Raw genomic sequence first — 15,073 nt, forward strand, 5'->3', positions numbered from 1 at the left:
GCCTATATTCAAGACCCATGCCAGCTGCTCCCCAGCATGGCGAAATGCTTGAGGCATCCGGGCGCTTAGTTGCTTCATTGTCAGTGCTCGCTGTTCAACTGTTGCGCTGCGTTGCAGTTGCAGGCGGATGCGTCAAGGTCAAAGTGCCCATCATCCCAGGGTACTTTGGCAGAACAAATCGACTTATTCGCGCACGGCAGCGCACGGCATCGCGTCAAGTGTACCCCCAATCCCTCCGGCAGTCAAAACCGAATCATCCGCATCTGAAGACTTGGAAACATGATCTGATTCTGGGTAGTGCGTCGGCCGCCGATGAGCGGTAACGCCGCTCCAAAGGCATGTTGTCCTTGCTCCTTTCCTCTGCCTTTCCTCTTCATCTCTTTCCGTCTCTTTTCCCTTGTTCATCTTCCTCGTTGCTTTTTCCTTTTTCTCTTCTCCCTCTCACTTGCTACCCCTTGTGCTCGCAGCTCATCACGTCCATGGCCCGTTTGAATGCCAGTTGAGAGCGGCCAGCAAAGATCTTGTTCGTCAGGACTGAGTCGAGAGTTGATCTGGCCAAGCTGCCTCATGACAAGCCAACACGGCCGCGGCACAGATGCCTGTATCCGCGCTCACACCATTGGACCTGTCGATGCTCCGCAAAACGAAGCGGACCGGTATAAGTGGGCTCTTCGACAAGGGCATGGACTTGTCATGCAACAACTTCCATCGCGGGGTTTCTGCGGGCCAAAGCGCAACGGCGCCTGTTCCTTACGGGGTAAGGTCCTAACAGGGGGGTGGCATCAAAGCGGCCGACCAAGGAAGCTTAGACGCGTACCAGCCAACGGCCGTAAGGATCTCGGCCGCCGGCTTGGAAGGGCTCGCAGATACCTCTTCCGAAGCGAGGGGTACTCGTACAAATCGAGAACTTCCTTGACGGACTGGCTGGCATCATGATCGACGCACAGTATGCAGCGGTCCGAGCAGGAAGCCATATCAACTGCAGCCGGGAAAACACTTCTCCCCCTCCAATTCGATGCGATGAACACTATAAAGAATCAAGTGCTTCGTCCTCGCACGGAGGCGCCTCGTACTTGAATGCTTTGCAAGCTTATTAGGGCCATCGTGGAACTTCGCCCCTCGAGAAACCTCCTAGGGAGCCCCATTGTCCAAGGATCGTATATGCTTTGCAGACCGGGGATCTGCATCTTGCCAAAGCGCCGTAGATCATCAAGCCCTGGGAAATGATACCCTGTAGGCTGCTGCTACCGAGTGCGACATGACAAGACAACCAAAGGTTCTTTTTCTCTCCGAAGATCCTTTGCTGCTGATGGTAACAAATGTTAAGTTGCCCTGCAGCCGGCATAGCAAAGACGGAAACAAACGCAACGTCGGCCTCAAGGCCTTCGTCTTCAACCTGCAGCTCTGCAATGGTCCCAAGTGCGCCAAGCTTATCAAGTAGCCCCGACACGCCGAGGGAGCTTGCATGTGTTTGCGCAGATACGGAGGACAATCCATGCGTCAGATATTAGGCGTACGGATAATAGTAGTAGATCCGAGCCAAAGGTCGCCTGGACGTGCATGCACAAGTACAGGAGAGTATCGTGGACTCTGCCTGCACTTGCAGGTGAGTGTACCAGGCATTACCAAATCATTGGCCGTGGGATGTAGACAGGTAATAATAAGCATGTTATAGTCCCCCGAATATGTCGGCTGACTGACGATCCTGGCTAGAAACCCTCGCGTACGGATAAGCACAGCGAATGAGTTAACGCAGGCTGCAAAGGAGTAAATGCCCGTCCGGAAACCCTGTTGGCAGCCGAGTGAAGAATATGTGCTCCGTACGCGCCGTTCTTGAGATCGAAAAAAGGACGGCGTATGTACACCTCGATCAATGGTCATGCGTGATGGTCGTCGCTCTTAGGTGGTGGTGGTGGGTGATCTTACCGGTCCGTGGTGGCTCGCCATCCGTGACGAACAGCGGCCTGGCTGGCTATGCCGGCAAAGCTCTGTGACGTCGCTAGAACAATCTCGGCCAAAAGCCGAAAGAAGTTTGTACAGAGCATTCGTATGCATGATGCGAGATTGCATGGATAGTGTCTCCTGGACCACCGTGAGATGATTGTGCCTGTGATTTAGCAATCGGCTGTCTTCTTAGCCTGCTGAGCCCGTATGCTTCGGATGCGATGCAAGACAGAGTGTTCCGTAGTGAGGGGCCAGAAAGGTGCAGGCAGGTACAAGTATGCTCCTCGAAAGCCGTGAGAGCATTGACTTTGAAGACGGATAAAATGATCCATGTCAGGCCGGAGGGGAAAAAGATGAAGCTCTGCCTAGATCGGCTAGGTGCTTTGCGGCCTGTGGCAGCTCCAGGCCCCCTCTGTCCAGGGCTTGCACCATGTCTCTCTCGCTCGTGGTGTGCTGTGGACCGCTGATGCCGTGGGGAGGCCACAACAAGTGGCCGGCCTTCGCGTGGGACGTCCAGGATGCCTTGTGATGGCAAAAGGAGCATGGGGGGGTGGGGAGGCGGGAAGTAACCCTCAGCCATCTGGCGCTGCTTGTCGACCCTCACGATGAGGATAGATGAGGGCCCTGGACGGTGAGATCTCAAAAGCGGCCCCCAAACGAGCCCCTGATGGTTACATCGCCGGCGAGAAAAAGCCCCGGCGCAGAGCGATGAGACTCGAGATGAGGGCAGGATCGCTTCTGTAGCTATTCCGGGCCTGGCTGTCATGGGGCGTTATCAAGAGATCGGGAGGCTCTCGAGGCAGAGCCTTGTCTTCCCCTCGCGCGTTTGGGGGTGACGAGAGGGCCGAAGATTGGCTGAGAGTGCTCGTACGAGTATGCCCTCCTTGCCCCCCTTCCCTCGTACTTCGTAATACATACATGGCAGCGATCCCGCCGTCACATGCAGGCAGTGCCTGAACGCCACAGATGCTGGTCATTCAGCGGAGCAGCTGCACAGAGTCGGACAGGGTGTGGCGCGCATGAAGGAGAGCCGGAAATACTACCCAGAACAGGCAATCAATCGCAGACATGAGACAAGGTGTACTGGTGAACAAAGGCAAAACGTGTCCTGAATGGAGGAGGCCTCAGCAGAAAATCAGGACACAAAACGGTTGTCTAATCAAACAGACGCAGGTGTGGCAGCTGGACTTACTGTCTTGGGCTGGTTCTGCGTTCTGACCAACACCTGCAGCTTACCCTGGGTATGCCGGATATTTGCCTGGCTGTATCTCAGTAGGTCAATCTTAGCAGGTACCAGCAGTGACACCAAAACTCTAGGCTAAGTGCAGGTTCCTGTGGTGCGAGATGGTGCCGAGACACTTGACTTAGTGTGAGCGTATAAGTAAGGAAGAGCGGGTGCAAGGTAGCAGATCTCAAAGGCAACGTTAGTATCAGTAGCAATTTACCATCTGCATGCTTCGCAGGTAGGGCGAAATAAGTCCCTGCATGGCGTACGAGGTTGTTCCTGTTTGCGAGCTCTTTGAGAGCACAGATGAGCATGAGGGTTCATCATACTTCCTACCTTACAATTTCAAATCCCTTGCTTTCAGGGGTAGGCCTGGTCCTGTAGGTACGCCGTACTTCCTACATCGTCCCCCAGAGTACTCGTATACACGTACCCGTAGAGAAACACTCCCAGCTGGAAGGCGTGCTATTTGATATAAGGATCAGGCTCGATTGCTAGGTAAGTAGTGGTTGGTCGTCGTTGTTGGTCAATGACAAGAATAGGCATATGAGACTGCTTGTTCTCTGCGCAGGCGTGTTGAAGTTGTTCTTGAGCAGAAGTGACTACCTAATAATAGGTAGGATAGTTCATCAGAGTCCGTAGGTATAACGACGAAACGGCATCATCTTAGGCACATGCCACACGCTTAATCACTGTATTAGCGTGAGGGCGAATAGGGCACCGAATTACTTACCGCAAGGTCGAAGGTAAGTAGAAAGACCTGGAACTTCAATATGAAGGCTACAGTAGAAACTATTAGTGTTTCATACGTGATCAGACATGCATCCCTTCCATCATAACCAAGATCGTAGGTCGTAGTTCGTACCTTGAGCTAGCTGACTCGGCTGGCAGTAAAAAGTATCCCCAGACCAGATATGATCTTATTTCCGTCATAACTCTGCACGCGCATGCCATGGCCAAGGTACCGTGCATACATATCTGTGTACATACATACAATTCTGCTCGGCAGTTGGCACAGGTGCTGGCATGCATCTACCCTGCTAGGAATGGCGCGTCCGCGGTGGATCTGAACGGCGAGTCTGCCGGATGCTACTGTATGTAAGGACTGCTCGAGTGTGATACTAATCGATTGAGTTGTGACTGGTGCCTGCGCGGAAGCGATGTTTGTACTGTAAATAGCAAACGAGGCACATACTTTTGGCCATGATAGCGGGAATCATGCAAGCATAGGTTCCGTGCCGCTCATATCCAGCAGCTCTGGGCGTAGCCTCCCCTCGCCATATCTTTGATGAGCCTGTCTGTAGTTGACTACATCTGCTCCGCGCACTCCGCAAGCAGAACGAAGTGTTCGCAAAGCGCTTGGTACGTCGAAGGTGATGGAAAACTTCGAGCACACAATGCCAAATGGACAGATCTGGGTACTTGTGAGACCCATGCCCCCAAGTGTTGGTCTGTTGGTGTGCGCTCGTGCTTGGACGGACCGAAATGCTGAAGCCTGGAGAGGGCGCAAATACATGTTCGTGTCGCTGCCCTGTAAGCGACCACGGACAAGACCTGGGGCCAGCCATGGTGTATTTTCCATACCAGCGCTTCAAAGTCTGTACGCATGTGCAGTTGCAGCACGCATGTAGGCCCCCAAGGCCATGAGATTCTGGCCAGTGCCTAGGCTAAGGCAACATATGTACATGTAGGTGGTAACGATGCTGATAGCCAGAGCAAAGTCCCCAGGCGTACGGGAATATGATCCGAGCTGCTAGTAAACGAGGCCCGCGCGGCTTTCGGTGTCCTTTGTGGGGCCCTGCGATTTGCTTGCATGCTTGTACGACAAGCACAGCACCGCCGCTGGCAACAACACCACGCGGTATCAGACTCGTGTGTGTGTAGGTAGCGTTTGGTTCAGCATTGCATGAAAGCACAGGTGGGGCCTGACAGCCGCGCCTTGTCCTGATTCTGCAAAGCAATTCAGGTGATTGGGGTGACGGGTGGAGCGTCGATGCGGGAGGCGCGAGGCTTCAGTCAATGGGGGCCAAAGGCTAGCCATACGCAGCCTAGAGCATGGCCGTCAAGAAGCTCTCGAAATATAGCCGCAGACACTCCGTGGCCGTGCATATGCAGGCGTCAAAACCAAGGCCCCAAGTGGCTTGGCTGGGTCGACGACACGGCCTAGTCGGGGTACCTGCCTTACGGGGCGCCGCGGGACGAGTTGATTGCAGGGGCACCAGAGGCGCAAGAGGCGCAGGGGCAGAGAAACTGAGCAGACGGACGGGGTGGGCCTGGAAACCTTGACGGGCCTTCGACGGGCCTGCGCCGTACACCACCCAGGCTTCAAATCACCGCCTTCAGAGGGAGCAAGCTGCAGCAGGAGATTCCTGTACATGAGCGACTCCATGGCGAACTGCCGTCCGTTGTTTCCAAGGCGGAGCGCCGACTCGACGGGGCGGGAGAACGGAGAATTAGGCGCTCGATGGTTTTGATGCAGCTGAGCGGTTGCTGCACCAGTCGCAGGCTATGAGACAGGTAAGCTTCGATTCTCGTTATAACTTGAGGGGCTCATACCGAAGAGCTTGTACGAAGCGTGAGCACAAGCGCATTACTCCAGCCTCGTACGGCAGCTAAGAGGACGAGCCGCAAACCGGCCAGCACGGGAGCGTCGAGTCAGCGTTAAGATGCTGGACGCTTCGATCTACCTGAACAAGGAGCAGCCTATGTGCAGAGGAGTAAGGCTTAGTACTAGGTAGGTGATTGCTTCGCAGGCCAGTTGAGGGACCAGGTAAAATTCTGTAACCGGGAGGAGGTAGCTGCGATGCCTGAGGCAGGGATATGCCGTGCAGGACGGACAGCCGCAGGTATCTGGTACGGAGCAAAGACCCCCGGGGCCATTATTGGAAACGCTGTTGGTCGCAGTGCATGGCAGGTAGCGAGTACATGCACCCTGTCAGTGCCTTCCTTCTGATTTGAGCAGGTGCGTCCCAGGGCATCGCTGACAGGTACCAGACGCACGTCCACCGACAGGCACCGGATCTGGACATCTTACCTTTACCTCTTTCTGCTCGAGCTCCGTCGATACGGCAATCCAAAGCCATCGAGGCTGTTTGTTAGCATCTCATCTCCAAGACATGCAAGGCTTGAAACATCTGTCCTCGTCTCCCCTCTGCCTCTTGCATCGGCATCGCCAGCAGTCATGCGGCTTTATCACGGGGTCTCGGGCTCCGGGCGACATGGGGCTCAATCAACCCATTCATCCCCTCACGGCTAAAGTTGGCCAGCCGCTGCATCGTGCGCTACCCCAATCGACAGCAGACGCAAGAGAGTTGCGAAGAAGAAAGAGGGGCCGTGGAAGGGCGACGAAAGAAAGGCGATAGAGGCAGAGTCGTACCGGGGTGGCTCGTATGTACTTGCACAACGCGGGAGCTGCAGCATCTTCAAGGTTTCGTTCAACCTCAAGTTTCTTCTTTGTTGCCCATGTGCCCTGTCGCCCACCTGGGCGCGGTGGGGCTGTAGCCGACTGATCACTGATTGATGACCCAAGGCCAGATCGACGGCTAGAGAGAGCCCACCGAGCCCACTCGTGGATTCTTCTTCATCGTCGCCTCTGGATGGCCAGTCAGGACTGGCCCGGCCTGCGCGAGCTTCCGCATTCGGGCAGGGCGGACAAGCGCCTCCGCACTGTCTCGAGGCCTTCTGCACCCTTACGAGTACACACTGTTGCGCCGCCCTTCCAGGCGCTGGGCAGACAGTGCCTGCGATAGGCAAATGACGAGCAAGCATGATCCAATTGCCAAGAGGGCACGGCATTGGAAGAAGAAGGGGAAGGGGGAAGCGTGAAAGAGGGGGGGACCAGACCGAGGCTTGACTGCCGCCTTCTTGTCTTGTGCTCGGCCTGCCTCCGTTTGACGCACCTTCGCATCCTCGGAGATGGTGGCAACGATGGCATCGAGCGCGTGTCCTAGTTCGGCTTCGACGACGACAGCCTTGCCGCCTCGCTTGCTGGTGCTCATGTCTTTGTCTGTGACGAATTTCCCATCTCATACGCACAAGCACGCACACATTCTCGCATACTACTTCCTCTTTATTGCTTCCCTCCCTGTTGCCCATCTCTTATTACAAGTCCAAAACTCATTTACGAGTACGACAAACTCTTGCTTTCAGCCATTCATCATACATCCGGCTGCGTGTACTTGTACGAAGCATGTACGAAGCGGTATTAGTACCTACCTGGGTTGTCTTTCAGAATGCGTGTCCTCGACATGGTTCGTTGCGGCTCTATCTCGTCGGGACGTCTTGATGCCTACTTGCTAGTACTCTACTACTAGGTATTTGCCTGCCTGTCTCCTTGCCTTCTTGTCTCCCTGTCTCCCTCCCCCGGACCGCTATTCAGCGAGCATGGTGTGGCAATCCATGTCATTCTGGCAATCGAGGCGTACCTCGCACAGGTACGTACTTCATATGCTTGCAAGAACTTCGACTGTTCTCCCCTGAGGCCGATTATTGACGGCCATGGGTCACGATTTCCCGCAGATACCATGAGTCAATCAAGCTTCAGCCCATCATCCATGCAAACAGGTGATACAAGTGCTACCTACAAACAAGGCCGGCCATGGTCCCATGCTCATGCCCCACCACCATCAGAGCCACCCATCCTTTTCATGATCTCTCCAATCATGGCAAGTGGTGGTTCTTCTCAGACAATGTTTCTTCTGACGATGCTTCCCCCCTTTGTCCCTAGGCCTGGGATGAACGGTGGGCGATCGGGGTTAAAAGTAGCATTGACTTGAGCGGTAGTCGTGCTCGAGCGTCACCACCAGATCATCTCACAAGCTACCTCTTTAGCCGCTCGACACAACTTGATCGGACGAACTCGAATACGCGATGCTAATTGGGCCAGTGGACTGGGTTGCGATACATCCCTGCTGGTTGCCTGTGCTTGTACTGTACAAGTACCTATCTCGAACCCCCCGGTTGCTCTGCCCCCGTCGCCGCCTCTACGAGATATGTCGACGGGGAGATTCGGCGGGCAAGGAACAAATTCCTCGAATAACAACGTGAGTTTTCTTGTTTGCCGTCGTCCCTTGTCACGTTTGGGCTTTTGATGTATGTATGGTAGGAAATAACTGTGAGAGACAAAGAGTGCAGCGATCCATCATAAACCGCCGGGGGGGCATTCATGGTACCCACGGTTGGCATACGTACGCATTCACAGAGCAAACCTGCTGATTTCGAGTCCGTTATTCTCGTCCATCGGTCAAGTTGAAGGCACGATCAGAACTAGTTCTGGTGTCTACTATCTCGGCACACGCGCACGCACACACACATACATGCACACGCGCACACATCCTCGGTTTGCAGGGCGCGCCACTGCCTGTACAGACTGATACTTGGAGTGTACAGCATGTGCTTCTTCCCCCCAGGGATCCTCCGGCCGTCGAGGTGCGCCTCCACTAAGATCCCTGCAAGTGTCTCTCAAGTCCTGTCGTCTTGTCTTGAGTTGCCTCGTTTCTCGTCTTTGACTTCTCGCGCGGCTACCCTGCCTGTTGCAGGTTCATCCAAATGTACAGTACGTACCTACTTTACGGAGCCCTTCGGAGTACTCAACTATCTGAGGTCTGCACGGCCCTATGGCTTCTTGGCTCGGAATCTGTGTCTGTCCGGGCAGTATTCTACAACAAGGCAGAGGCAAGAATCGGGGTCTGTGAGATGGTTGCGTTTCAGTTTTTCCGCCCTGGTGCTATCTATATTCCATTCACTGCCCTCTTCTGGAAACGGGTTTTTACCTTTGGGAACAGCACAGCTGGCCTGGCGCATTCTTGGCCTCGGAGCATTGTGCCTCTATCTGCACGAGCACCACCTTTGGTTCGCTAGGTTCCGGAATGCATCCTTCAGCGGCTTGTTAGACCTCGTCTTGAGATGAGCAAGGCCCTCCACTGCAGCTCATTTAGTGTGTCGACTTTGCTAGGGCCAGTGGCGTTTTCACCATGCCGAGGCGGGTAACAGCCATGTTTCCTTTCCATGACAGGCTCGCAACCTAGCCTCGAGGCACTGCGCCAGTCATCGGGCCCCCTGGTGCACGTCTCGGCAGAATCGTCTCCTCCACGCCCACCCTCGGTACATGCGAAGGCTAGTGGGCGGGCCCTCTTTGACGAAAAGAGGTGGAGCGAGAGGGAAATCCCGTGCGCTGGAATAAGTACTGGTGAGATTGATGGGCGCCCACGTTTACTCCGTACCTGCAATACCACACGTTACAACGGCCTACGGCTTGCTGCTTGGACTTCGTACTGCTGCTCCGTACCGTCAGGTACTTTGTGAACTAGCAGGGTTAGCATGGGCCATCAGCAAAAAGCCCCCGAAATACGCCTCTTTGCCTTCTTGACTGCGCAAAGCAGAAAGAACTGCGGACACCACCAAGCGGGGGGAGGGGTGTACAAGCAGTCCGATACAGTAGACTTTTTGCTGAAGTCGAAATCAAGGAATACCGCTCTGATATCTGGATAATTGAGGAAAACGGCGCTCAGCCTCCTCTTCATGGCATACGACCATCATCAACCAGCCACTTATTCGGACAGCACCACTGCTGCGCACCCTGTGCGAAGCATATGTTCTTTGGCTGTTTGGGAACGGAGTTTGGACGCCACTTGTCGAGGCTTCGTTCCATGTCTCGCGTCGGATGGAGACGCGGCCCACCACCAATTGCCAGTGGGAAAACCTACCATGTATAATAGGTGACTGGCATTTAATCCACATTTTGAGTCTCATTTCTCTCGGCAGCAGACGAAGAGACAAACTGCATGAACAAGAAATAAACATGAGGTGCTTCGAAAGGAAAAAAGAAAGAAGAGAAGGAGAGGAAAGAAGAGAAATCACCGACACCCCCCCCCTTGGACATGATTGATGATCTGGGCAAACCGGACCGGCGATACTCTCTGGTACGAAATCCAGGCATGCGCGATTGCTAGCCCACCGGACGTCAAGCCCAAAAGCTTGCAGGGAATCCCGGGGATCCCCCCTCAAGCGTCTGATGAACGAGATCCGAGTTTGGCCCCCTTCCACTGCCGCAGCATACCCCCATCCTCCTTCCAAGAATGGCTGCATGCACGGCAACTTACTGGGCTATTCTTCTACACAAGTTCACTGCGCCTGACCGGCGCTTGCGTCAAAGAGCCCGAGGCGACTCCTACTTAGCCTTATTGGAGTCCTTTTGCTCGTCAAGAGAGCATGGATCGGAGTGGACCAGCGTCCCTGGGGCCCTCTCCGTGGACAGAAGGCCAATCTTGTATTAGGTCCCGTCCCTGGGGTGCAAGGACCGGCGGGCCTCACCCGGATGTATCGCCCGCAAGCCCGTCTTGCCCATCTGGCCATCTTTATAGACACACACAGGCGCGCACACACACATCCACGCACTTGTGTGTAATAATAGGATCGATTTCCTCCCACTCCCGGGTCAGTGCCGGGCCTCTTACATCTATCAACCACTCCCCTCCATCATCTGCCGTCTTAAAGCTCCATTTGATCCCTATGGGCATACAACTTCGCTTTTCATCCTTCACTTTTCCGTCCTGTTCATAACTCGGTTCTTCAGACACGTCGACACTTCTACTCCCTAGCGGCCTTCTTTCCACGAAGGAGCTGTGAAGCGGTTCTCTCCTGAGTGGCGAATCAACAACACCGGCTCCGTCACTTGCCTCTGTATCCGCTTCGACATCAACCCCCTGAAGCCAACACTCAACTCTTTTTCAAAGACTTGTCGCTGTCTCTCCAGCAAACGTAAAAGCTGAAAGCCGGGACATGAGCCCATAATGACAGCAACAGCATATCCAGTGACCATGACCGACCTCAGAGGAGAGCCTGCCCATTCCAGTTTCTGGTCCACGTACAACGGCTCCGCCCATCTGGCCAACAGACTCGGCACGACAACTATGGACTCTGGCTTTCACAGCTCGGCATCGGCATCCCCTCTCCCAGGCCGTCCCCGCAGTGGCCACGAGCAGTCTTATCCCTATGGGCGCTATTCCCAGGAAGACTCTGTTGCGTATGATCGACACCCGCAGCCAAGCCTGCCTGCTCAGCATGGCTACTCAGGCCTGAAGAGACCCTTCTCGCAGACTGAACCGGCCGCCTATCAAGAAATCGTCCAAGACCTGCGGGATGACGGCTCTCGGCTGACGGTGAACCAAGATCACAAGCTTCTGGCCTTTAGACGGACGCAAGATAAGCATACCATTGTGGATCAACAAGGTCGGATGCAGCAATTGGAGCTCTCGGCTCAGCTCCACGGCATGTTCTTTCTTTCCGAGATGCCATCGACTGCCAGCGACGGAACTGCCCTCCAGCCCGAATTGACCTGCTACCGACGAAACCTGTTCCAGATCAGCGGCTCTCTGATCACCCCCCGGGGACAGCTCTCTGTGGTCAACGAGAGCAACGAGACACTTCCGGTGTCCAGCATGGAAGTGGCCATCTCCGCCATCGAATCGGTAGATGGCAACCCTGTTCGTCTCATTGTCATCCCGTGGAAGACCCCTCCACCGAACGCCCCCGAAATCAACCAGAGCCCGGATCAGGAGCCCGCCGCCCTCCCCTTGATCCCTTTCCAGGACGACGGATCCGAGCCCGATGGAGACTACGCTGTCTATCCCATCGGCTGGCGTCGCTTGCAGTTCAGAATGTTTGTTGGAACCCATCCCCCATCTCACCCTGATACAGACTACTGACATCAACATAGCGCTACTGCAAATAACGGTCGACGAAAGGAGCTCCAGCAGCACTTTGTGCTCCACCTTAAGGTGTTTGGAACCTTGTCCGACAACTCCAAGGTTGTTTTGACGGAATCCACGACGGCTCCCATTGTAGTACGGGGCCGCAGCCCTCGGAACTTCCAAGCCCGTAAAGAGATTCCTCTGCTCGGCTCGAGTGCTGGATCAAGGGGCCAGGCTCTAGTGGAGACTGGCTTAGGGGTTGTCGCTGGAGCGTTGAGCGTCAAGCCTCAGGAACTCAAGAGGAGTGTGGACATTCAAGTGCCGCGCTCGAGTTTCACCTTCAGTTCCCCCAAAGTCCCTGGCAGTGGACAACTGAGTTCTCTGAGATCCAAGTGAGTCATTCCGGAAGCTGAATCTGTCATTATGAAAACATCGGTTTCTAACCATTCATGATTATGCAGTCAATATTCGCCATGGAGTGCTAGCAGCAGCAATACTTCCATTCCCCAGGTCGCCTCATCTGGCGCTGGGAACTATCCGGCAGCGACGATGGGCGCTGACACATACTCCAAAGTGTCCATCTCAGGCGCATCGAACTATACTTCGGACCCCCAGGAGATGCCGCTCCAGTCCTCGATACCACCATTGCCTCTCTCAATGGGGGCAAGTGAGCAACCGTCGACGGCTCGCGGACAATACACCTATGTGCAACAGCCGGCTTCGGGCTCCCAGCTGCCGGCCAGCACGAGCACACCAGCGGTGAGCGGCCATGCGGATAGCGCTCTGAGCGTTCCCAGATACGTCGACAACGGCCGGCCAAACAAGAGCCCCCGCCAGAGCGGCCAGCAATCCGTTCACGGTGCCAACTCCATCAACAGCAGCGAATCGCCCGAGTACCGATATGGATCGTCTACGCAGGGGTCCGCCTCGTCGAGGGAATACTATCCGCCGTCACAAGCATGGTCTACCACGACGGCCGGGGAAAATAGTTCGAGCACAGCCTATGCCAGCACTGACGCACGACCGTACTCGTTTCCCCATGAGCCATACAAGGCGGGAACAGCAACTGGATCATCAGTCAAGACCGAGTCGCGGGCGTCTTTTGAGCCCATGCACAACTACTCCTGGCATGGCAACTAAGACTTGCGACATCATCCGAGCCGCTCCCAGGACACGACTCAAACACTGACTATACCTTTGCTGCTGCATCTTAAGGACAGGGTGTTTTACTGAGGCAGTCTATTCCTTTCTGTTTGCTCTCTTTTGTATTTGTTTGTACTTTATGGTGGATTCTTTCTTATCATTTTGTTTTCTCACGATGGATTGAGCATGTGTACAATGACACTTTGATACTGCGGCGTCTGTGGCGAGTTCTTGGGAGACTTATTCCAGGAGGGGTTCACTTCTATGGAGGATATACATACACATACACATACATGTATATACACATACATATACCCACATGCACGACTTTATATGTGTGTGTATCTGGTATGTATATATAAGGGAAACACTTGGGACTTTGGCTAGGTATCTGATGGGATCGAGGGCCATGAAAAAAGCAAATGGGAAATCTCGTCCGGTATGGAGTAAAGGTCACGTTTGATGGTCGGAGTTGGGGAGACGAGGATATGGCCAGGATGCTGGGCGATGCTGAGATACCACGATAGTAGCAATATTGAAGACGAGTGATTGGTGTCTCTGTTAGCGATATCAGTGAATATGCCAAAGTGATTCATGTGAGGCTGCGCTTGGGAGAGAGGCAGGCTGAAAGAGGATAGATACGTACTCGGAAGATTGGTAGAAGTACATGCAACAGCCTTGACGTGAGGGGGACTTTTGTTCATGACATGGGATAGGGGTGAGTTGGTATATCGCTCAGCTTATCATTGTCATTCTAGCTGCCTAAGTAGGATGAGGATAGAAACACGGGAGGAAAAGAATCCATAGATCTGAGAAGAGAAAATACAGGAGAGACAAATGTCTAGAAGAAAAGATCAGTTGAAAAAGGGGGGGTGGAAGCAAAAGAGGAAATAGAGGAAAAGCCTCCCCGTATCTATGCGGCGAGTCCATGGCTAATTCTGTGCGTGAAGATTGACTGTCTAATAATGCACGCAGGCATGAGAATACGACCCAAGGGTGTCACGACAGCCACGCCTTTGCTCAAGAGACTTCAGTATACGGAGTACATGATGCAAGGTATGTTGTGTAGCAATGCAGCGCGCAAGCAACCTCACGGTAGGTAAAGTGGGAAGGCCATATACACAACATGCGTGGCTGGCGCCCCCCCTTCTTTTATTTTTATTTTTGAGAAGTAATGAACCGCGGCGTGGTATCGGTTGAGGATAAATGCGCAAAAATAGATTAACGGGCAACCCCTTGAGAAGTATATTGAAAGAGAGAGGAAAGAAAAAAAAGGGTTGGAAATACGGCTAATTTGGAATTCGTTGTCCAATCTATTTGAATCTGATTCGGGATTTTTTTTCTGGGACGGGTGAATTATTAGTCCTTTGAATTAGGGAATGTTGCTTGCTTGGCTGAGTTTGGGCTCGGAGCGTGGGGACCGAGAAGTGATTGTGATGTGAATATGAAGTGTCATTTCTTGTTGGGTTGGTTGGTTTATCTTGGAGAATATATATCCGTGATTGGGGGCGGTTAGACAAGACTCTACGGGTTCTTGATCAGGAACCGAATGACGACAATGATGACGATGGTAGTGATGACAGGCGGAAGCTTTTGTGAAGGCGGCAGGAGCAGGAGAAGTTCACTATCAAGAACCGGCCAAGATCAATGAAGTCGTCGCCAGTTCTACCAGTTATGCCGGGATGAAGTGTGGGGTACTTTGGCCAAGGGCGGATTTGTATGGGAGAGGTAGGTACCTAGCACCGAGTGCTTAGCCGTGGTGGTGGTTGTCCAAAGACAGCTGTGCTGCTTAGATAAGCGGCTGTTCAACTTTACTTTTCTTTGCATCGTCTCGTCTTCAAGATACATCCAATCTTCGAAAACGCGATACATACCAGATACCCGTTTGTTTCGACTCATTTGGAGACTGGATATTCTCATTCTGGTGATTTTACGACTTACTTTACTTGACACAACGGCAGCCCGTACTTGCAATTGGACGGGGGAAGAATTCACCATCTCGTTTCTTCTCAGCCGGGAGAGCCGCCATGTTTGAGGTACCTGATGCGAAGAGGTATGCGCATCCCTTTTC

The 15,073-nt window shown here is 53.7% G+C and overlaps 1 protein-coding gene across 1 annotated transcript; it reads left to right on the plus strand.

Moving 5' to 3' along the window:
• Positions 1–10,986: 10,986 nt before the first annotated feature.
• BBK36DRAFT_1172171 (p53-like transcription factor) lies at positions 10,987–12,999 on the plus strand (the record flags this gene model as incomplete). The annotated part of the gene is made up of 3 exons (XM_024895693.1): positions 10,987–11,828; positions 11,886–12,251; positions 12,321–12,999. 3 exons carry the CDS (start codon positions 10,987–10,989, stop codon positions 12,997–12,999), a joined length of 1,887 nt encoding a protein of 628 aa, XP_024746201.1.
• Positions 13,000–15,073: the final 2,074 nt, after the last annotated feature.

Source organism: Trichoderma citrinoviride (assembly GCF_003025115.1).
Source record: "Trichoderma citrinoviride strain TUCIM 6016 unplaced genomic scaffold BBK36scaffold_15, whole genome shotgun sequence".
NCBI lineage: Eukaryota > Fungi > Ascomycota > Sordariomycetes > Hypocreales > Hypocreaceae > Trichoderma > Trichoderma citrinoviride.